The 22259-nt window shown below is 38.8% G+C and overlaps 2 protein-coding genes across 2 annotated transcripts; both read right to left on the bottom strand.

Annotated features, from left to right (window-relative positions):
- Positions 1–1167: 1167 nt before the first annotated feature.
- sirt7 (sirtuin 7) lies at positions 1168–6842 on the bottom strand. Its single transcript, XM_077605160.1, has 10 exons — positions 6682–6842; positions 6458–6595; positions 5533–5637; positions 5386–5456; positions 4294–4366; positions 4119–4217; positions 3750–3986; positions 3332–3412; positions 3107–3213; positions 1168–2734 (listed from the first exon to the last, which is right to left on the bottom strand). Exons 1-10 carry the CDS (start codon positions 6784–6786, stop codon positions 2500–2502), a joined length of 1251 nt encoding a protein of 416 aa, XP_077461286.1. The 5' UTR covers positions 6787–6842; the 3' UTR covers positions 1168–2499.
- A 1053-nt stretch (positions 6843–7895) lies between these two features.
- cp110 (centriolar coiled-coil protein 110) lies at positions 7896–18992 on the bottom strand. Its single transcript, XM_077606003.1, has 10 exons — positions 18343–18992; positions 17687–17812; positions 15200–17378; positions 14528–14643; positions 12884–12985; positions 12176–12292; positions 10826–10924; positions 10555–10671; positions 8595–8677; positions 7896–8458 (listed from the first exon to the last, which is right to left on the bottom strand). Exons 1-10 carry the CDS (start codon positions 18463–18465, stop codon positions 8302–8304), a joined length of 3219 nt encoding a protein of 1072 aa, XP_077462129.1. The 5' UTR covers positions 18466–18992; the 3' UTR covers positions 7896–8301.
- Between the last annotated feature and the right edge of the window lie 3267 nt (positions 18993–22259).

The raw sequence follows: 22259 nt of genomic DNA, 5'->3' as shown, positions 1-22259 counted from the left end.
GCACTTCTCTACTTTTTTACAATGTTGAAGTTGTTGACAACTTATTTATTACATATTTGTTGAAGTTATTTATTAGTTGTTATTTATTTCTATTTGTTGTGGTTGTTATTGTGCACCTGATGAGGTTTTAAATCTCATTATACCCGATCTTATCTCATTTTCTGAACCGCTTTGCCCTCATTAGGGTCACGGGGGGTGCTGGAGCCTATCCCAGCTGACTTCGGGCCAGAGGCGGGGGACACCTTGAATTGGTGGCCAGTGAGGCCGACGTGCTAACCACTGTATTGTGGTGGAGCCGCTCATTACACTTGTATAATGACAATAAAAGCATTCAATTCAATTCAATTCCAATGCTCCAAATTATTTAGAAGTGTTTAACAATGCACATAATACAGTCCTACCTGTGCTTACGAAATTAATTGGTTCAGAACAATTTTCGTAACTTGAGTTTTTTGTAAGTAGAGCAGTACTTTATATGTAAATTCTGTCCTCAACAAAAAACGACCAACTAAACCCTTTAAAAATGATCAGGATCCCACTTTTGTATGAAATGTGAAAAATGAAAGAAAATGAAAAAAATATTAATGGATTAAAATGAAGAACAAGCATGCCAAAAAAATTCTATTTGTGCAGTAGCACTGGGTCAAGTATCACTGCAGTGGGGAGCAATTCAAATGTTGACACTTACAACACCTTTAACCTTGAAAGTGACAATTTTTGTTGATTAAAATGTTTAATATTAGCAATTGTCATATATTCTTTAACTATTAATAACTATTGTAGATTGTTTTAATATGAATTTTATATACTATACATAAACCTACAAAAACAAAACTAATGACATTATAATAAATATAAAAATCTTTACTCATTTCAACCCAAGCAATACTCTAACATAGCTATTTTGTGAATGCTCATCTCTCATTGCCATTTATGGGGCAAGATGTCCAATCCATTTGCCCCTGCCAGTCATAATGCATTAAAAATTTATCACCATCGATGGAACCAAGGGAGTTAAACGAGTGCCCTGTAATAGACAAAAAGTCATATTTTGTGTGTGAAAGGGCTAATGAAGTTGGTACACAGACAACCAAGTATTTTCTTAGGTGGTACACCATATACTCATAAATCAGATCAGAAAGTTAAGCATGGTTTATTGACAAAAAAAAAGTACATATAACTCTGACGAGTGTTACCAATGGTGGTCGATCACCCATTATGGTGACTCGGTATTGGCCCCATGTAACCTTACAGACAAATAGTGCACATGGTCAGCTTCCTGAGACAAATGAATGGGCATTCTGTACATCAATCTCAACTCAGTAAACAGCTATTATAAAATGAATGAACGACGAAACGTAAATTCATATTTACAGCTCTCCCTGACACCCACATTGATATTTACATTTGACATTAAACATGTAATGTAAACAATTAATCTGAGAGGTATAAACTATTAATCAATTGACATCAGGTACATTCAAGAATACAAAAAACTGAATCTATACAATTGCAAATTTTTATGCTGATAAACTAATTGGAATAGCTGCCACAGGTTGTTGCAATAACACACTACCATTTGGAAACAATGGCTTCATTTGCATGAAATATACTGACTGTAACAAAGCCTTTGCCATTTTACGTAATCATAATAATAGGGAAAAAACAACTGTTCCTTCACCTTTTTGCTTATTTCATAATAATAGGTTTGTTGTGTTTGTAGAAACTTATTCGGATATGATTCAAGTACAAAACAACCATTAATAGCTGCAATAATACAATGACATGCCTCCTGGCAGAATAGAGAAAGTCAGCAACATGCAAACATCATAGTTCTAAATGACATCTGATGCTACTAGAGGTCCCATTGAAGCGCCAACACCTCATTAAGTTGTTGTGTAAACATTCTGAAAGAGCAGCGTCTAGTAGATCTTTGGATCAAAGATGAATTAAATGTAACTCTGTGGTCATTATCTATTATACAATTGTTTTCTCTTGTTCATAAATATTAATTCATTTTGAACCGCCTATCCTTACAAGAGTCAAGGGGGGTGCTGGAGCCTATCCCAGCTAACTACCGCCACTAGGCCGAGGACGCCCTGAATCGGCGCCCAGCCAATCACGGACACAAGTAGACGAGACAACCATTCACGTTCACACTCATACTTAGTGGCAATTTAGAGTGTCCACTCAGCCTACCATGCATGTTTTTGGAATGTGGGAGGAAATTAGAGCACCCAGAGAAAACCCATAATCCGGGGACAACATGCAAACTTTCCACCCAGAACGGACTGATTTGGGATTGAACTCTGAGGCCGACTTGCTAACCCCTTGGGGCGCCTGTTAATAAATAAATAATGCTTTATCAACGCAAAAGCAAAGGTTCATGATATTCTTTTACAGATATTGGAAAAAAGACATTACTATACATTATATATGGCACCTCTATGCCAACTTGGTCACTGAACAATGAATCCAGCTTGACACATCATCAGTACTCTACAATGTGGCGGTGCTTGTCAACGAATCACCTCTAGGCTGCTTTTTTTTCTTCCTTCCTTTTCCATAGCCTCTCCCAAACCAGCCACCAGTCACAGCCGCGTCATTTGCACTCTCGCCAGGGTCATCAAAGGAATCGCCCAGACCAATGTGGGGAGTTATTACGGCACGGCTGTGGCTATCCTCATCCTCTGGCTGAAGAGGTACAGCAAGGCTAAAGATAGGGTCCTCAGCTCTGAAAACAAAAAGAAAACAATCTAATTCAAGCGTTTTCTTTGTGACTTGTACGACGTACAAAATTAATACGGCGAATTTCATCCACGCGCACATACAGACATATAAGACACAAGAAGTTGCTGAAATTCTTGGAACAAAATGAACCTCGTAGGTTGAACACAAGCTTGAGAATGTATTCCTATTTGCAAAATTTTAATACAATTACTAGTGTCTGACATAATGGAATTGAGATATAAATGCTGTTCTTGGCTTCTGTTTTGGGTTGACGCAGGTATTTTGCATTTGTGGTGCAAAAAAGGCACTAAAAGTTAACATCATTCTGGTTATGTGACATCACGAAAGCATTTATTTCCCATAAAGGCACACATACCTGTCATAAATAGGAATCTGGATATTAAGCTCCTCCATGAGAAGACTCATGACATCATCGCACTTGGCATTGATTTTTAGGACAGCCAAGTCATCTTTTGGTGTCCACTAAAACAAAAACAACACAATTGTAGTATTAAAAATTGTTGGGAACACTTGCACAGCACTATTACATCATTTTAAGACCATTTACAGTATACGGGGTATATGATTAATACTACTATACCTGCAGGTTAATTATGTACAATTTGGGTCTTTTACTTGCTGGTCTGTTCATGCACCACAAACAGGCATATTTCTTTAGCACCTGCACATAAATATAAACATAAATATTTCTGATACTAAAAGGGTCATCGAAGACGATAACAAAGGCAACCTCTGATTTTATGCACTAAATGTGAGATACGACTACCATAAAAGTTGTATGAACCTAAAAATCAGTAAGTAATGAAATTACAAATCATTCAGTTGAAAATGTATTCCAAGATTTTTTTACCAGTACTAAAGTCATAGATTTACCAAGACATAATTTTTTTTAAAAAAATGAATAAGACTCATTTCCTATGTTGGACCTTTAAGTACTCTTACAAACATTGCCAGATTACAGATGTAAAATCTAGATGCAAGTTATTGAAAGGAATGACCTTCAGACTGGAACCTAAACAGAGGATAACGTCAGCCGCCTTAGCCGCCTCTCCAGCTCCCTTCCAGTTGAGAGGCTGCTCGAGGGTTCCACGTTCCCCAAAGTGTACAATTGTGTCCCTGAGTTCTCCACCACAGTAACAGCAGTTACGGGCCGTGCCATGTCGGTGGAGGGAGGTCCGCTCAGTCACATCAAATAAACGCACGTATTCCCTGACAGGAGAACAGGAAGTACACACCTGAAAATAACACGTTCAGAAAAGGTGGAGATCAAATTCGCAGAAACACAGAGTATGCAGGAAGTTGTCTTGGTTCCAGATAAAGAATAAATGATTAAAAAAACATGTTGTTCAAGCCCGAGTGTGTCTAACCTCAATAAACATATTTCCATGAAGTTCAGACAAGGCATGTCTGGGAAGACCACTCCGCACATGAAGCCCATCGCAATTTTGAGACACGACATACTTCACCTGGATAAAAATGTACATTTTCAAATGTAGTTAGAACATCTGCAAATACATATTTTTGCATACAAGTCAGACATACCAGCATTTCCTTATAAAGTGCCCTAATGCACATGTGTGTGAGCGTTGGCTCTGCTTTGCTCAGGTCAGATGAGCTGTTTGTCAAGAGAAAAACAATTGTGCCATCGGACTAGGTTGTAGCATACATATATAATATATATATACAGTGGTACCTCTACATACGAGCTTAATTCGTTCCGGGACTGAGCTCGTATGTCGATCTTCTCGTAACTCGAATGAACGTTTCCCATTGAAATGAACTAAAAACAAATTAATTTGTTCCAACCCTCTGAAAAAACACCAAAAACAGGATATTGGATTGGAAATGTTTTATTTCTTCTAATTCGCCATCTATTAACAAAGTAACACATAACTAGTGGTTTAATAGTAATAAAATGTGTTTAATAGAACTAAAATTAGACGGATTTCGCGGAGGGTAGAGAGAGGCAGGCGTGGGGGCTTTCCACGGCAACGCACTTGTAACAGAACAAACAAATTTAAATAAACTTGGATTAATATATACAGACACTCAAACATACGTTTAATGTAACTTTACACAAAACTGAATTCTAATTTTGTTTTAATTTTTTTTATCTTTGTTCTCCGAGTTGACTCCACCCGGACGTTCAGCGGGAGTTTTTAAAAGGAACGCATCAAGAGTTGTTTGTTTTTGCCTTCCCTTCAAAATATTTCGAAAATGACGCGCACAAATGTCCTCACAATACGATAACGCGCGACCACTTGCCAGATTGTCAGGGTGCCTCTTTTCTACAAAATCAAAAAACACTTCGCTAGCATGTCTTTGATAACCTTTGTAGCCAGGCGGCCCCCCTCTTCCACCTACTCCTCGCTACTGAGTTCCCGCAACACCTCCAAATGCAAGCTTCGCCCAGTGTTCGTAGATATCTGTTATACACGAAAGAGATGCGGCAAAAAAGACAATGATACAATGATAAACAGCCTCTCAGGTCTTGGCCTCTTGGCTTTCTCGCATCTCGAAAATATTTCTCTTATGTAGAGATAATTATTTGCTCGAAATTTTCCTCGTATCTCGAGCTGCTCGTATGTAGAGGTACCACTGTATATACAATATAACTAGGAATAGACGTGGTACCTGACTGCGTGACCCTTCTGCAATTGCGTCCAAATTCCTTTCGGCCCTCGGTAGTCAGGGATCGATGCCGCCTAACATAAAAAAATGACAATGGAAGAACAGAAGGTGGCGATGCAAAATGACAAAGTAGCACGGTCTTTATCTTACTGTACTTATTCCTGCACCAGTATAAACCACCAAGTGTTTTGCTTGCTTGACTGCCACAGCCAGCTTCCATACTTTATTTTTCAGGTCATCGGCAGTGTCAAATACCTGTAAGGAATGAAATGATGGAAGATTTAGTTTTTAAATTGTTATATAAAATAATGATTAAACTAGCATCCATCCATATGCTTTTTACAACTCTCCTCATTTGGGTTGTTAACCCTTTACAGGTCATGACTTTAATCGTTGGCTGCCATTGATGGCATTATACATCCAAGCCTTTTTGACTGGGAAATGTCGGCAGCGTATGGTCACTGTCCGCCTTCCCAGTCAAAATCGATTGTCCGTTTACTGCCGTCAATTGGACTAAAATCAACTCTCCCAGTTTAAATGAATTGGACCTCTATAGTCGTCAGTGGCAGACAATCAATTATATACTATGAAAAAATAAATCTCATTTAGAATGGCGGCGAGTGGTTGGCGCGTCGCCCTCACAGCTCATAGGTCAAGGGTTCGATCCCTGGTCAGTCCTCACTGTGTGGAATTTGCATGTTCTCCCCGGGCTTGCGTGGGTTTTCTCTGGGTACTCCGGTTTCCTCCCACATCCCCAAAACATGCAGAGTAAGCTGTTTGAACACTCAAAATTGCCTAGAGGTGTGAGTGTGAGCGTGAATGGTTGTCTGTCTCCTCGTGCCCTGTGATTGGCTGGCCACCGATTCAGGGTGTCCTGCATGTAGCAACCTGGGATAGGCTCCGGCACCCCTCTGCGAAAATGAATGAATGAAACTTGATCCCATAAATACATGGCGTCCACACACATGGACATCAAAATTTGGCTCATGTAGTTCGTGGCCTATATGATGAATTTTGAATTGTCAAAGAAACCGACGTGTCCCATGAATGGTTTGTGTTATGTTTACAATCTGACCTCCTCTTGCTTCCTCTTGAGTTCATTGCTCCGGATCTTTCTTTTACAAATTTCATCGACAGTGTCTCTATGCAATTTAAGTATAGAAGTCTCCTCTTCGGACCTTTCTGCTTCGGGTTTCTTCAATATACGTCCAACCTGAAATCCACAGGAAGAGAATAACCGCGGTCAGCTACAACTGAGCTACCACCGATTCCTTTCGTTAGTTTTCTCTTTCAGCTTACCAGCCTAAAGATCTCTCTGTCGTTTTCTCGTTGCAGTATATTGGCCTTTTGTAAAGCTTTTCGCTCTGCCCGAGATGAGACACCTCGGTCCGTCTCGTTTGCCATCCCAGTTTAAACCTGTTAAGTGGCTCCGTTTTCAAAACAAAGCTCTTTTTACCAACATCCGGGCGGATGTGTTTTTGTTTTTTGTTTTTTTAAAGTATACATGTTTTAAGTTAAAGCGCTTAGCGCCCCTCTGTGGCTCGGAGCAAGCCAGAAGTACCGGGCCATACATACAGTCGTACCTCAACTTACGTAACTTGTGTTTTTCGTAAGTTGAGCAGTATTTTGTATGTAAATGTAAATTAATTATCTGACGGTGCTAAAAAAATTAAAACTCAATACGTTCAAAATGATCAAAATATCCCAATTTTGTATGAAAGAAGTGAGAAACACAAAAAAATGAGAGAAAATTAAAAGAAAATTATGGGAGGGTTCAGCTGGATTCTTTGGTTTGGTACTAGTCTTGCTGTATTTTTATTTAGTAGTAGTAGCTGCCAATAATACTTTGCTGGATTTCTTAGAACTAGGTTAACTTGGTAGGCGAGGTATGCCAAAAGGTATAAACAAAGTACTCATTAAACTCTATTACTTCAGTAAAAGTTAATCAAATATAAATTTGTGGCTTACTTAATAAGTGAGAACAAAAGTTTAAAATGAATTATGAATGCTGCACGTCCTGCTTTCTTCCTCAACTCATACTTGTGAGGACTGTAAATGAATGCTCATGTTTGCCAATTGATTTCTAATCATGTCAGTGGCAGCCAATGACTTAATAAAAAATAAATAAATAAATGAGGCTACAAGGTTCAATAAATATTGTCCCATTCGATACAGCTACTAAGTTTCAAGTTGATTGTTTCACAAATGAGAGGAGAATGACATCTAAGTTTGTGCCCACAAGAACAACAACATTTAGTGGCGATTTGACAGGTGGTCAGCCTGTACAATTGTCACATGAATTCATGATGACCGAATTTTTTTTTGGAAAAACAGTAAGTATAGGTATAAATACGCATGTCTTGTCCTATGCAACACCATAAATTTACATCACTGAAAACGTAATACTCAAAATGGCATGCTGTATATTGATATACTAACTAGAACAGCCAGGACTATTCAGGATATTCACAGATAACAATTATAATGTTGTGGGGGAAAAACACAATAGTACATATATTTTATAATGTTTTTATTATGAAACTAGTGATAATGTACATAACTACAAAAATAAATAACACAAATTTCACTCAAAAAAGGCTTTTTGGTAGATATGTAAAGTTAACCAACAATCAAGTAATGCTTGGGATATGAGACTCATCAAATTACAAGAGTCCAAACTAGAGGCACTAATATGAATCAGTCAGTAGATAAACTTGAAAAATACAATAGTTCTATAGCAAATATTTGCTTAACACAATACTGTAATTAAAGTCACTGTAATAGCAATGTTTATATACAATCCACACAAAACAATGTACTTGCAGGTCTCTGGGACATAAGATAGTGCACTAGTATACAGTGAGCTCAGATTTGGTCACATTTAAACTTGAATTATCAGTAGGGCCAAATGAGAAAATGTCATCTGGGTCTGCAGGAGTGCCACCGCTGAGAGGCCCTTGCAGACTTTGTTTTCAGCCATCCTTGCTTGGTTTCAAGCGAACGGTCACTAGTGAATCCACCTTTGTGTTCAGTCAAAAGAACTCCACTCACTTTTTCTGATACCTTCTTCGGAATTCTGAAGAGTGAAAGAAGACATTGATAAAAAGAATAACAATAGGTCAATAAAATGTCTTCAGTAAAATACTTACAAAATGTCAAGTACTGTAGTCATATTGATTAGATAGTGTTTGTCTGTCTGAAACAATACTCACGTGTTGCCTCTTTTTTTCTGGAGCAATTTCTGTGTTGTAACGGGCAGATAACTCTTTCCTTTTGGACAGCGAGTGTTCCCTGTCTGATCACAGAAAAAACATCTGTATGTCTGTCTACATTTTTACAGACAGACCATATTTTTCGGAAAACAAGTCTCACGGGAGTATAAGTCGCACTAGCCCAAAAAACGCACAATGAAATGGGGAAAAAGCATAGCCGCACTGGAGTATAGGTCGCATTTTGGGCGGAATTGTATTTGATATAATCCAAGACAAGGAAGGAACAGACATGTCATTTTGAAAACCACTTAAAAAAATAATAAAAATTAAGGTGGCCCGGTCGAGTGTTTGATCCCAGATCGGTCCTCACTGTGGTGTTAGCATGTTCTACCCGGGCTTTTGTGGGTTTTCTCCAGGTACTCCAGTTTCCTCCCACATTCCCAAAACATGTTTGCGATTGGCTGGCCACCAATTAAGATGACCCCCACCTGGTGTCTGAAGTCAGCCTGGATAGACCACAGCCCGCCCGTAACCCTTGTGAGGATAAGCGGCACAGAAAATTAATGGAATGAATGAATGAATAATAAAAATAACAATCGAGGCAACAACAATCTGATTATAATTTTTTTTTTACAAAAAAGTAATTAATTTTTTTTGTTAAGCCCTTCTCAGTTGTTATAGTAAGTTATAGGTAATTAATTCTACGGGTACGCTGTGGCAACACCTGAGGGCATAAGCCAAAACACCCCCAACTGCCAATGTTAAAATACATTCGACACAGGCTTAAAGCACCCTCTTACGGTTTTGTGTAAAAAATAAGATGAAATTATTAACCGCATTTATTCGAGCAGAACACGCACCCATGTATAACGTGCACCCATAATTTGTGAGAAAAAAATTGGTATAATTTTTTCCCCCAGTTTTTCTCAGTTCACACCAAGGATTGCACCAGTATTGGTAACTGCCATATTCTGAACAGATTTTGCACATTTTAAATGCTTAATGTCTAATTCATTATCATATTTAATATTTCTGACTCATCATCAGATTCAAACAGTGGTGGGCCGTCAGGGCCTTCAAGGCCTTCTCTGCTGGCCTAAGAAATATCTGAATCCTATATTATATTTTGTCCATCAATACTTATTAAATAATTCCAAATTGTCTGTTAGCTTCCTTTCATTGCTTTTCCTCCTAGTTGCACTGCTTCCAGATGTGTGTTTTCATTTTGAAGCATTTAACCAATCACATTTCAGCCATTATTTGTTGCCAGGGTCAGAAATCTGCCTCAAGGCCTTCACAATCAGTTCTGCAGGCTCTGCTGCATTAAACAAGCGTCGATAAGACTGTTGCTTTAACCAATCAGATTTGGAGTTGGCAACACCACAATGCCTTCTCGCAGGCGTAGGGATACATCATTGCTTTCACCAACTATGATTGGCTAGTGAGAGAGTGGATTAGCCAGAGCTACCAAACTGTATCTGGAGCAAGCTGCACACTAGGAAATGCACGGACCGTCACTGGATTCAAACAATTGATTCCATTCGTCTTGAGCGAGGACAGCGCTCCCTGGGGGAACTCGTGTGAGCAGGTACCCAGCTAACGTTTCCCTGGAGCAACTTTTTTTTATTTTTACTCCTTTTAACCTTACCAGAGGCTGTTTGCACAAGTCCGGCTTTTGTAAAAGAAGGTTGATTATCGGCATCTGGCGGACAAAGACAGGTTTTTACGTCTCAAATCATAACGGCCGCAGAGGGGACTTTTTAACTGGGATTTAGTCGTAAAAGCGATGACCTTGTGTATAACGCACACCCGAACTTTGTTTCAGTTATCTGGTACAAAATTTTGTGCGATGTACTCGAATAAATACAGTAATATTTGCATAACCAAGTCATTCAATCATTTTCTTTTATTGCTTCCCCAACAAGAGTTTTCCCACCCGGCTTGAACCCTGTCAAATTACCTGTCGCTTGAGCACTCTCTGCTTTGTCAGCTCTCTGTCCAAGCTGATCAACTGCATCCTTTCTCCCGCTGACAGGCTGAAGAAGATGTCGTATATATCGTAACGTGCTGCTCGCAACTGTTGGAGAAACAATCACACAGTTGACTTTGCTTGAGTGAACTTGGTGAAATCTCACTAACTGTTGCGGGTGGGTAGTTTGCAATCGAAGAGATGAATGCACATTGGCAGGAGCAGCTTAACAGATGGATACAACATGTGGCTGACTTAATACCTGCCGAGCGACACTCTGCTGCAATAAACGATCCTGTTTGCTACAGATTTCACCTCTGGGACTGGGCAGCTGCAAAGCCTGCAAAAACTGTTGCGTGTCCTGAAAGAAAAATGCACAAAAAATAAGAGGTGATTTACAAGCTCCATGTTTGTTTCGTTGACCTCAACTGGACCAGTACTGCGCTTTATCAGCACAGTGGCAAATAATATTTCATTTGCTATTGCGTTGACAGCATCCTCAAAGAAAATTGTGTTCCTCCATCAATTTAAATTACAGAGAAACATGCACGCGTAAAGACATTAACTTTGCCCTGGTCAATGGACTCGGATGCCACATTATTTTATTTGTTTTAATTTTACAAGAACATGGAACCTTTGTTCATATTCCTTTTGTCAATTTACCAGATAGGAAAGCTCAGACTCATAAATGCATCACCTTTTGAAGAGAGGTCCTGCAACTTTGCAGTCTGTCTTTAATGTTTTCCTCCTAATCGGTTGTCTATATTGTTTAAAGAATCACTAATGCATATCTTTGTTAGGTTTCTGAATTTGTCCCACCATCACATATCCGAAATGAGATTTTTTTTTTGCTCTTTTGGTAAGTAACATTGTAAGTTCTGACTCTGATCGTGGTAGGAACCTTAAGTTATGTAGCCTACAGACCTCAAGACACACAACTAGTTTTGTAATTGGTTGATGGTGGAGTGCAGGAGGCCTGTTGTAAACACAGAATAAAAACAATAACAACGTTTGGGGCTGACAATTGACGTTGAAAATAAGGAAAATGTCGGCTCAACCACTGAGAAAATGCAAACTCCACACAGGTGGACCAACCTGGATTTGAACCCAGGACCACCGCTGTGAGGCCGACGCACTAACTAACCACTGAGCCGCAGTGTCGCCCTTGTGTTAGAAGAATTTCCTAAAAATGTTTCTAGGCAATTAGCAAAAGGATTGAATTAATCTTTCTTTAACATCTACTGCAATATGAGGGCCATATGACTAATTCTAATGCGAATTTTACATATTGCTCCTTTAAAAAGGTTACTAATATACTGTACTGTATGTGCCCACAGATGCCACAAGATGGAGGCAAATATCAACTTCCACCTAAAAGTGACAAAGAAATTGAATATTTTTTTGATGAAGTGAATGCAATATTCTTAGGCATGTGTTTGTGTGTGGTGCCCTGTGTCGAACCACCCAAGTTACAATATAGTAAAATCATTTTTTTCTGTATCATGCACCTGTCTCAAATGATAAAAAGATGTACAAAGAAAAAAAAATCAGTCTGTGCAAGCCCCCCATTTCAAACCCTACAGCAGATGTGACAATGGTAGGCTTCACTCACCCCAATGGTGCGCACCAGCTGTGCCACTTTCTCCGTCCTGAGGAGCCTACGAGTCAGATAGCCTTTGACAGCCGCTAACAGCAGGGGGAGGCAGCGCTGAAGATGAGAGCTAGGGGGCTAATGAAGAGATGAGCAGGGTGAATGATGAAAACAGGAGGGGAAGAGAGAGGAGAATGCTAATTTCATCGGAGCCAACCAATTAATTTTCCACAGACTCTCAAGGTCTTTGGGTTGGCGTCTATTTAGTGCATCCATACACGTGGGTGGTTTAATACAAAATTATAAACAATTGATAGGTTTTTGTCACTCACGTGTTGATCATTAGTGCTTCTATAAGCTCATTTTGAAAGCATGACAGTGTATATTAAAGTGCCGAGAGATCACTAGAGAAACTTTGTTCATCTGGAGGGTATACAACAACCGCATTTTCCAGACTAGAAGTCACACATTTTTTATAGATTGGGTGGGCCTGTGATTTATATGTTTTTTTTCCTCTGACCACAACAGCCTATTAGTTTATTTTTTAAACTTTATAGTTACCAGTAAAACTGTTTAGTCAACCCATTTTCTCAATTTTAGAGTTGTTACTTTAACGTGTTTGTTCTTAGTTTTCTATTTTTAAAAAATGCCCTGCCAAAAATGTGACTTATGCTCCAGTCTATAAAATACAAAAACAGAAAAATAGGTTTCCAAATGCAGTGGTAATACCTGAGAGAACTTGGAGAATGCCATTGTGTCCCCAAAACACGAGCCTGATAAAGAGCTTGGGAAGTATGGGCTCTGGAGTTTGCAGTAACGCACTGCGAGTGCCTACGAAGGACAAGAAACAGTGTGTGTGTGTGATCACCAGCATTTGGGGAACCAGTCACAATTGGCAAATAGTGCATTGGGAGAAGAAATTAATTGAGAGTAGCGAGAACGGCAGAAGTGAAGGAAAGAAGCACAGTAAAGGGACAGTGAGGATAATAAGATGGCAGAAAAGGTAGAAGTATTACAGCCAGAGAAAAAAGGACAGTAGAGGGCTGAGACACAACAAAGAAAGGGATTTGAGACAGAAAAAAAGAGCTAGAACACTAGCACTGGGATATGGCAGGACATTCTGGCACTTAACCATGGACACTCATGAATTAAACAATTTCTCCTTTCCTTTTTATGTCAGATACCTTGCTCCCCTCCACCCTTAAAGCATAGGCTTCAACCAGCTTGAGCTCCGATGTCATCACAAATGACGGTAAAGGGGAAGCAAAAAGGGGAATTTCTATGAAATGGCTCAAGCTCATTGAATTGCTTTTAAGGTTATATCAAGTAACCACAGCCTGTACTTAATATTGCAAGAATACTGACCTTTACAGATTAACATGCAAAGGGAGGAAGTGAATCCCTGAGAACAGCCGACACCCTTTAAGTGCGTGCGCACGGACATGCAATGACCATACCATCTCAGCTTTTAAGTAAATGATGAACCATTTATGTGTGATAGTATGGAGTTTTTTTGTTTTGTTTTTAAACAGCATGTCCAAAAGTCACTTGTAATGACCCATCTCCAGAAAACACTTCATCAAGTAATGTAACATTTGGAGTCTGTGTAAAAGGGCACACACTGTATGGACCCATGTCAATGTTTCAATGAAAGATTGTTGTTACAGCAGAGCATGTTCTCAAAATAATAACAATTTTATGTGTTGTTTAGTAGCAATGTCCCAATCTAATACTCAGTATTGGAATCAGCACCTGATAAACTATTTTTGGGGTATCGGACAATATCGGATTATGTCAGAGTTGGATCTGACCTGGTAGTCATGTGTTTTTTTTAGTAGCTATAAATCAAACTAATATGCAAACACGTCAGCTGAGTGGGACTAGTTATTTTTAGAAACTAATCAGAGTAACTGAGTATGGCATACTATTTGTAAACAGAGCATTACCAGCAAGACTGACTTTAAAAGGTAAAATATGATTTGTCCTTTGCTGGTTACATTATTTTTACTAGTCGAAAAAATGTCCGTCGGACCGGCAACGCATCGGTATCGGCAAAACATCTCGATTTGTGTAGGTTACTTTGGATAAAGCCTCAAATATATTTTAAGTGAATTATGGCTGCGCTAAAGGAATTACTACTAGATGTGGAGAGGAAATAGTGATGTAATCTCATGCAAGTGGGCCATTAGGAAGGATGAGCTTTGTGTGATTCCTTCTATGATGTTCTGTGCAAAGAATATATGTGGTGGTTTGAACATGGAGGACCAACACTATTATTTTCCTACAATTTCTAACTTGTTGCAAACACAACTTGCAAGTCAAACATTACAATTTTCACACTAAAATCAATCGCCTTCACATCTCTGGTCTTACCTGGCACAGCTCATCCTGCTGTCTCATGTGCTCATCATTTTGCGCTCTGACCTGAGCAGCACGGACCTGCTTGAGTTCTTCTGTATGACTGGCACGCTCCACTGAAGCCATAGAAGCTGCAAAAATCATGAGGGGAAGAAAAGCGCTTGTTAATACAAAAACATTTTCCACAGGAGTTGTTCACAGAAGGTCTCTGCGTGTTTCTTATTCTTATTTTTCATATTGTGTCACTAATAGCAAACCATACTAGTCTACCTGTCAATCTCTGAAAATATCAGAATTGTTTTTGTTTTTTTACATTTCATACTAAGGTCATTATTGGTATGATAACATACTAATCCCATGATTAGCATAATTACATTATTAGCATAATTCCATTGCTTTCGATTTCATGGATGTTTTATACAGTAAAGCTTCCTTGCACACTTAATTATGCCTTCAAGAGTCCAGAAATAGCAACATTCATCAAGCAAACGTGCCAACAAACCTTATTTGATTTAAAAATAATGACCAAAAAAATTAATGAATGCCCTTTTAGGCTCCAGTGCCCCCCACGACCCTGAATAAAAGCGGTACGGAAGGTGAATGAATGCTGTTGCTTTTAAAAACAGTAAAGTAAAAAATAATATTCAGATAATACAGCACTTGTTTGAGCATAGATCTGGTTCTTACCTCTGGAAGTGTTGCAGTTTTGTCTGAGCAGTAACAATGCCTCACTGCAGGGCGCCGCAGTCCTGTCCAGGTTATTGTCTGTGACATGCATGAGCAATCTCCTTTTGACCTTGGATGATACAGTCTCTCTACCCACCACACTCACAGGGGTCAGTCCCTTCTCTTGAGCCAACTGGTCATTTGAGTCCTGCTCAGATCCTGAACCTTGAAGGAACCATACCTCAGACAACGTGTCCACATTCAATGACTGGTTTACAGAGATCCTGATAATGGAGTTTTGATCACCCTCTGTCTCACTGTTTCTTGCCACATCATATGAATTGGTTTTCAACAGTACTGGGCGATTAAGAGAAACTGGATTGCATTTCCCAACAGCTGGTCGCTCTTGCTTTCCGCTTATTTCGAGCTGTCCGGACGTCATGTAGTATGTATTTTCATTGATTTTGCCTGGAAGATTAAAGGTGTTGGCCAGACTCGACTCTGCTAAATTAAGCTCTTCCACTTTATCCTCCTGGATTGACGGATTGTTGTCTATATTGGTGTTGATTTGCTCATCTGTGTTTTCGAGCACACTTCTAGAAGAGTCAAGTGATTGTCCATTTGGAGAGTCATTGCTTCTTTGGTTTTGCTTTATGCCATTGCCCTCATCAGGACTGTCCCCATCACATTTCTCTTCAATTTCAACAAGGGAGGAGCCCAGATCAGAGATCAGTTCTTTTAATGTGGACAAACAGGACTCAAGCTTATTTATGTGCTGGGAACTCTCGACCGTAATGCTTGGTTCTTCACTGTGCTGTTCTGTGTTATGTTCATCTTCAGTAGGACTTGAATTAATTAGAACCTTTCTCCTGAAGTTATCTCTTTCATTTGGTAAACTACTTGAGGCGTCATTGTGAACAGGACTATGGCAGAAAAGAGGTACTGGAATTGAGTGATAGATCCCATGTCCTTCAAAAGAAGTAATTAAGTCTGTGTTTGTGGTCAGGTATTGGACTTCTTGAGTTTGGGATTGCAACAAGTGCTGAGGACGAGGAATAGTGATAAATTCAGAATCAAGGTTGGCCTTTTTGCAGATTAACTCATTGACAAACATAGGATTCTTCATTTCATTTAATTTTGTGCAGGCAGCATTCATTGTTTTGAAAAATCTCTTCTCTTTAGTTTTTCTCCCCTCTCTACTTTTAAAGTGAAATTCATTGTTTTCCTTATCAGAAAGGCTCCTCTCCTCCACTCTTGGTTTTTCTAGTGCTTGCTCCTGGATTCTAGCCTTTTTTCCTTGGTTTCTAAGCAAACGCTGTTCCCGGCGATACTCCTGTGATTGCCTCAGCATGTCCTGGAGGCTGGGACGATTAGCAGACGGTGATTGTGACTTGGGTACTTGCGTACCCGCAGGTTCTACATTTCTTGGATTGTTCTGTTTAAGATGATCATTGCATGAACCATGAACAATTGGTCTTTGAGGTAACTCAGGGCTTTTTGTCATGTTTAAGCTGTCCAACATGGGTAGTGGACCCACCCCTGTTTTCATCTTTTGGCCTTCCTCCGTATTATGAAAAGCAGAAGAAAGAAGATCACATTGACTCTCAGCGATGTCTATTTGACTATTTACACTTCTGAATGAATCATCTGGATATACATTAAAACTATTGTCATTCATTGCTAAAAAATCATGAAAAAAAGATGACTCGTGTCCACTTCTCTCCAGTTCTTCTCCATCAATGGGAGGATAGCTAATAATATCTGGCATCCTGGCAATTGTCTTTGAGGTCTCAGGAAGGAAAAAGTCCTTTGAATTATTAGTGTCCTGGGGATCATGGCAAACACTACTGATGTCAAGACTTTCTGAAAGAACAGTGTCATCTTCTGTAATTAGATTAAGCACAGACCCCAAGGCTACAGAGCAGTGATTCATACTATTTAAGGTCTCTGGCTGAGAGAGTTGTTGTTTTTCACTTTGCTCAACATGGCACCCTACCTTGTGATTTTGTTCAGAAATCATATGACAGTTGGATAAAGCATCATTTGTGGTTGATAACAACGGATATATTCGAGAATTATTTTTTTCTGCCACAGTATTTGCACTTTGCTGACTTGATTCACTTGAGTCAGTGGAATCAAAAGATTTTCCACCAAGCTTCAATTCCTCAAGTAAGTCTTCCAGTGTTGGTGAAGTCCTTGTCTGAAATTTAGAATAGGAAAAAAAGCTTAATGTTTTAGGTAACAATAACACATCAAGGGATGAACACAACAATTCTGGTTTAATATCATCTTCATGGAAGAAAAAAAAACAAGGAACTTTGCGCATGTCATCAAACTTACAGTTCAACTAAAAGTAGGTATAATTAAGTATGTAAATGTGTGACCAGTACTGTTAAACAAACAAACATTCAAAACACTGGTGGGCCAAGTATCGTGTTCCTGGGCTCAATATGAACATGGATTAACGTGTACTGTCACCTTATAGAAGGATTCCCAAATGTGAAGTACCTGAACACTACGTAGAATTGTTTTCACATATGCCAGTCTTTGATTGCTCTTCAATCTACGAGTGACAGCATCTTTTAATGCAGTTTCTCTGTCCTGCTTCATTTCTTCTCTCTGTGTACCTGTGAGCTGTTTCAAAGACAGATGTCATGAGACGAGATAAAATAGCCAAAGGCATTGATTTGTATCATCCAGTATCCAATGATGGATTTCAGTGGAAACTATGCAATCTTTGGGATACCCTGCTTTTGGTTGAACCTAAATTGCCCAGTAAGCTTTACCTTGAACTTAATTAGAATTTCTCTGAAGTGTTGCACATGGCCAACTGTTTCATGTTATGGAACAACCACTTGATGACATCAAAAAGCAAAGAAACATTTAACAGTTGGACAAGTGCATACAACAGATGGGTCAAATGAAGGTCACTATGCAAGGTTATATGTAGTTCAGTTTAGGTTCACCCCGAATGTTCACTCAGAGCAAAATACAAATAACTACAAACTTTTGGAGTTGCAGATATGTTCCAACAAAAAAAGTCTTAAAGACACTAAAACAACTTGAATCAATAAAATGACACCTCACTGAACCAAAAGTTGACTATAAATGTACTAGCTTTCAATTTAATAGAATAACAACAAAGTAAAAGTAAATGTTTATACCACCGGGGGAAGGATGGGCGCTCCAAAGAAGCGAATGGCAGAAGACGTAGGCATCTCGTGTTTCTCTTCATTATTCCTAAAATGTGACAAACGATTCCGCACAAACGTATCGTAGTTCTCCATTGGATTTTCACCCGAATTTGGTCGTGGAGCACATTAGAGTTCGTTGCAAGTTTGTCTTTGATATTAGTAGCTACACTTACGACGTTGCAATGCTATTTAGCTAACTAGCTAAATAGATAAGCAGAGCGCTGTTTCTTTCCTTTCTTTCTTTCGGATTTAGGAAATGTAACACGTGCACGAGAGCGTCGAAGAAAAACTCGAGAATAATCCACTGTGATAAAGACAACAAAGGAGCGAGACAATTGAAGTGTTTACGTTTCCCCGCTTCTCTTCCCAGAGAAACGGAACCGCCACAGCGGTGACAGTTGGGATAACCACAAGATCAGGGGTGGATCCCATGATTCGTACGGATTAAATATACGGTACAGAATAGTTAGACACATTACATACAGATAAATATATAGAATTCCTACACTGAACTTTCAGGTTAATCAGTCGTTACAACGTCACAACTTGTGGCACCCATTAGATAAATAAAAGAAGTCTTTAAAATCCATATTTTCATCAGCGCCAGTTCGTAGGGCACGAAGAAGAGTGTTGCTCATAAACACACTACTGCCCCCTATAGTTTGTTTTGGGAAAATTGATTTGCGACTAGTATAGTAGTTTTATATATAGACCAGGGGTGGTGAACAAGTTGGACGCAAAGAGCAACAAATTTAAACTGTGAGTCAAAGAGCCACCTGCCAAAACAGACCGACACACAATTAAGACCATATTATTCACCATAACACTTTCTTGCCCTTATTTTTTTCTCCATTTTTTTTTTCATTTTCTGAACCGCTTTATCCTCACAGGGGTCGCATGGGGTGCTGGAGCCTAATGCAAAGAGTTCGTGGACTCAGGACATTTTTCATTTGTTAGGTTTTCTTTGTTTGAAAAATATTTTGGCGGTTCCTCTCATCTCTCATCTCATTTTCTTAACCGCTTTATCCTCACTAGGGTCGCAGGGAGTTCTGTAGCCCACCCCAGCTGACTTCCAGCCAGAGGCGGGGGACACCCTGAATTGGTGGCCAGCCAATCGCAGGGCACAAGGAGAACCATTCACACACACAATTTAGAGTTTTAGACTGTCCAATCAGCCTACCATGCATGTCTTTGGAATATGGGAGGAAACCAGAGTACCCGGAGAAAACCCACGCAGGACCGGGAAGAACATGTAAACTCCACACAGGTGGACCGACCTGGATTTCAACCCAGGACCACAAACTTAAGGTTTAATGAAAAATGGTAACAGAAAACACCTTACAAACTATAAACTGGGAAAAATCAACAAAGAAAACAAACTTAACGGGAAGGACGAAGACGAGGGAGATGCACACCAACGAAGGGCAACATAAAGCACGACACAAAATACTTGCACGCAGATGCACACAAACACAGGATTTAAATACACAGACAGGGGTTGATGACAATAACAAACACCTGGGTCACACATGGGAAGGAAAGCCAGAAAAGACACAGCAGGTGAAACTCATACAATCACGCTGAACAGGACACACAAAGAAACATACCCAATCACCAAAACTAGACAGTATATGATTAGATTATATAATGAAACAATGAAATGAATTAGAAGTGTTATTCAAAAGTTTTTTTATTTCAGATTCATTCATTCATTTTCTGTGAAATGCTTATCCTCACAAGGGCCGTGGGAGTGCTAGAGCCTATCCCAGCCAACTATGGGCATATTTCATTAAAAATTAAAATGATCAATTAATTAAACACTTTTTAGAAGCCACATTTTTACATGATTTTTTTTCACTCAATATTATATTCTAATTTTTGGGGACGATAGTCTTCTTTTGCTATAAGCTATTATCATGACATCTGTAAGATAATGTTCACTGAATAGCTCAATTTGTGTACATTGTGTTATGTATCATACGCATTTCACTTTTGATTTTAACTACTGCTAAATTTTGCTTCATAATATTTTAGTTTACTGTGTAATATAAGATATTACGTCTTGTGTGAGTGTGGGCTGCTATTGAGCTGAACATTCACAAACCTGACTCAGCAAAAGACAACCTATTTTAGTTTGTCAACTAAATTAATTTTTAAACGATTTACTAATCGGTGGCTCGGTGGAGGAGTGGTTACACTGCTGTCTCACAGTTCGGAGATTTAAGGTTCAATCCCTGCTGGGTTTTTAGTTTCCTGTCTAGAGTTTGCATGCTTTCCCCACTCCTGCGTGGGTTTTCTACCACCCCTGCCCACAGTTGGCCGATATAGGCTCCAGCACCCCCCATGAATCTTTTGAGGACATGCTGTACAAAAAATGAATTATAATTTCATCAATTGCCTGCAGTTTGCAAGTATATAGAAGTGTGAGTCATTAAAATTGAGAGGACTGACTGTGAATGTTCATCTTTCAATGGTACCCAATGAGTTAAATGAGTGCCCAATAAAAGGTTATGGTTGTTGTAAAATGCATAATTGTTTTTCTGTCACTGTAATAAATTTTGCTGTGAAATTGATACAACAAATAAAATCAGGAGTTTTTTTATGTATACTTTCATCTTCAGAAAATAACATTAGAAAATAGAACTATTTTAAACCATGTTTATTGGTCATATACAAAATAAAGTAAACTGTTTATTGACAAACATACAGTATATACATCAATAAATAAAAATAACAGACTGGGTTGATGAAACAGTTAATTCCATATTTAGCAGTAGGTACATAGCCATCATCACTTCTGTGTCTACCAAAAAACAAACAAACAAACAAACAATAATTTAAGTCAAGATAAATACTTACAAAGACGGTCACATTTTTAGTATTTTCCCATAGAAAGAACTGAATAATAATTAATTACACCTCATACAGAAATAGTACAAAACACAGAATTTCTTTTTATACAAGGCTTTTTCTGAACGGACACCATCATTTTCACACAAACTCACTACTTCTTAATTTTACATGGACCATAATTTACTTTCAGACACAAAAATATTCCAAATTCAATGTACAATTGGACCAAATGATTAACCGTGAGGCGCACGTTCTTTGAAGAGCAAACAGTCAACTGTAGGATGAAAAGGAAGAGAAACAGTAAAAATATGATCAAATGATTTGATGCCAGAGCAGGGGCAGCAGAAGCAAAACAAACATTCTTATTGATCGGCAGACCAAAAAAAACGATAAAAGGAATGTTTGGTTCATTTACTTTGATTGATTAGCTTTGGGGGTAGGTGAAAAACGCTTTAGACTCTATGTGTGATTTACTACATGGGGCAATAACTAAGTGACTACATACCAATTGGCGCTGCAGAATATTAAGTATTTTCCATACAATCAACAATTTTTTTTTACCACGGCCCCATAAATGCACTCAGAAGAACACAAGTGGTACTTTGATCATATATTTCTCCGCGATTTCTTTGACTGTGCCATAAAATATTGATGAATGTGATTTAGGGAACGTCCTCTTGGGCTGGTGATGAAACATTTTTCATTAATAAGGTCTGGGCAGCAAGCACTTAAACATGTGATTTGATGATAACTAAAGGTCACTGTTTTTTGCTGACTTCATGTTTGGATGAACTACATTTACGGCCAAACACACCATTTTGCACAGACGTAAAAACAACAACTAGAAATTGAAATGCATAGAAAAATATTCTTTTTTTTTTTTACATGTGTGAATAAATATAATACATAGAAATAACACAATCCAGACACTAACAAGCCTCCAAAGTATTTGATACCCAGTCACATATTGCTAATCACGGTGAATATAAATTTTTCAATCTCTTCACATCAAACTGGACCTGAACAATTTGACA

Source organism: Stigmatopora argus, chromosome 7, assembly GCF_051989625.1.
Source record: "Stigmatopora argus isolate UIUO_Sarg chromosome 7, RoL_Sarg_1.0, whole genome shotgun sequence".
Taxonomy (NCBI): Eukaryota; Metazoa; Chordata; class Actinopteri; order Syngnathiformes; family Syngnathidae; genus Stigmatopora; species Stigmatopora argus.
Note: the sequence above shows the minus strand (reverse complement) of the source record. Positions and strands in the feature narration are given on the sequence as shown.

Coding starts and splice junctions, on each gene's coding strand:
- sirt7 (XM_077605160.1), bottom strand. CDS start 6,786: ATGGCAAACGAGACGGACCGAGGTGTCTCATCTCGGGCAGAGCGAAAA. Junction 6,596..6,681: donor ACAGAGAGATCTTTAGGCTG/GTAAGCTGAAAG, acceptor TGTGGATTTCAG/GTTGGACGTATATTGAAGAA. Junction 5,638..6,457: donor TCAAGAGGAAGCAAGAGGAG/GTCAGATTGTAA, acceptor CATTCCTTACAG/GTATTTGACACTGCCGATGA.
- cp110 (XM_077606003.1), bottom strand. CDS start 18,465: ATGGAGAACTACGATACGTTTGTGCGGAATCGTTTGTCACATTTTAGG. Junction 12,986..14,527: donor AGCAGGATGAGCTGTGCCAG/GTAAGACCAGAG, acceptor TGTCCTTCGTAG/GCACTCGCAGTGCGTTACTG. Junction 12,293..12,883: donor CATTCTCCAAGTTCTCTCAG/GTATTACCACTG, acceptor TCTCTTCATTAG/CCCCCTAGCTCTCATCTTCA.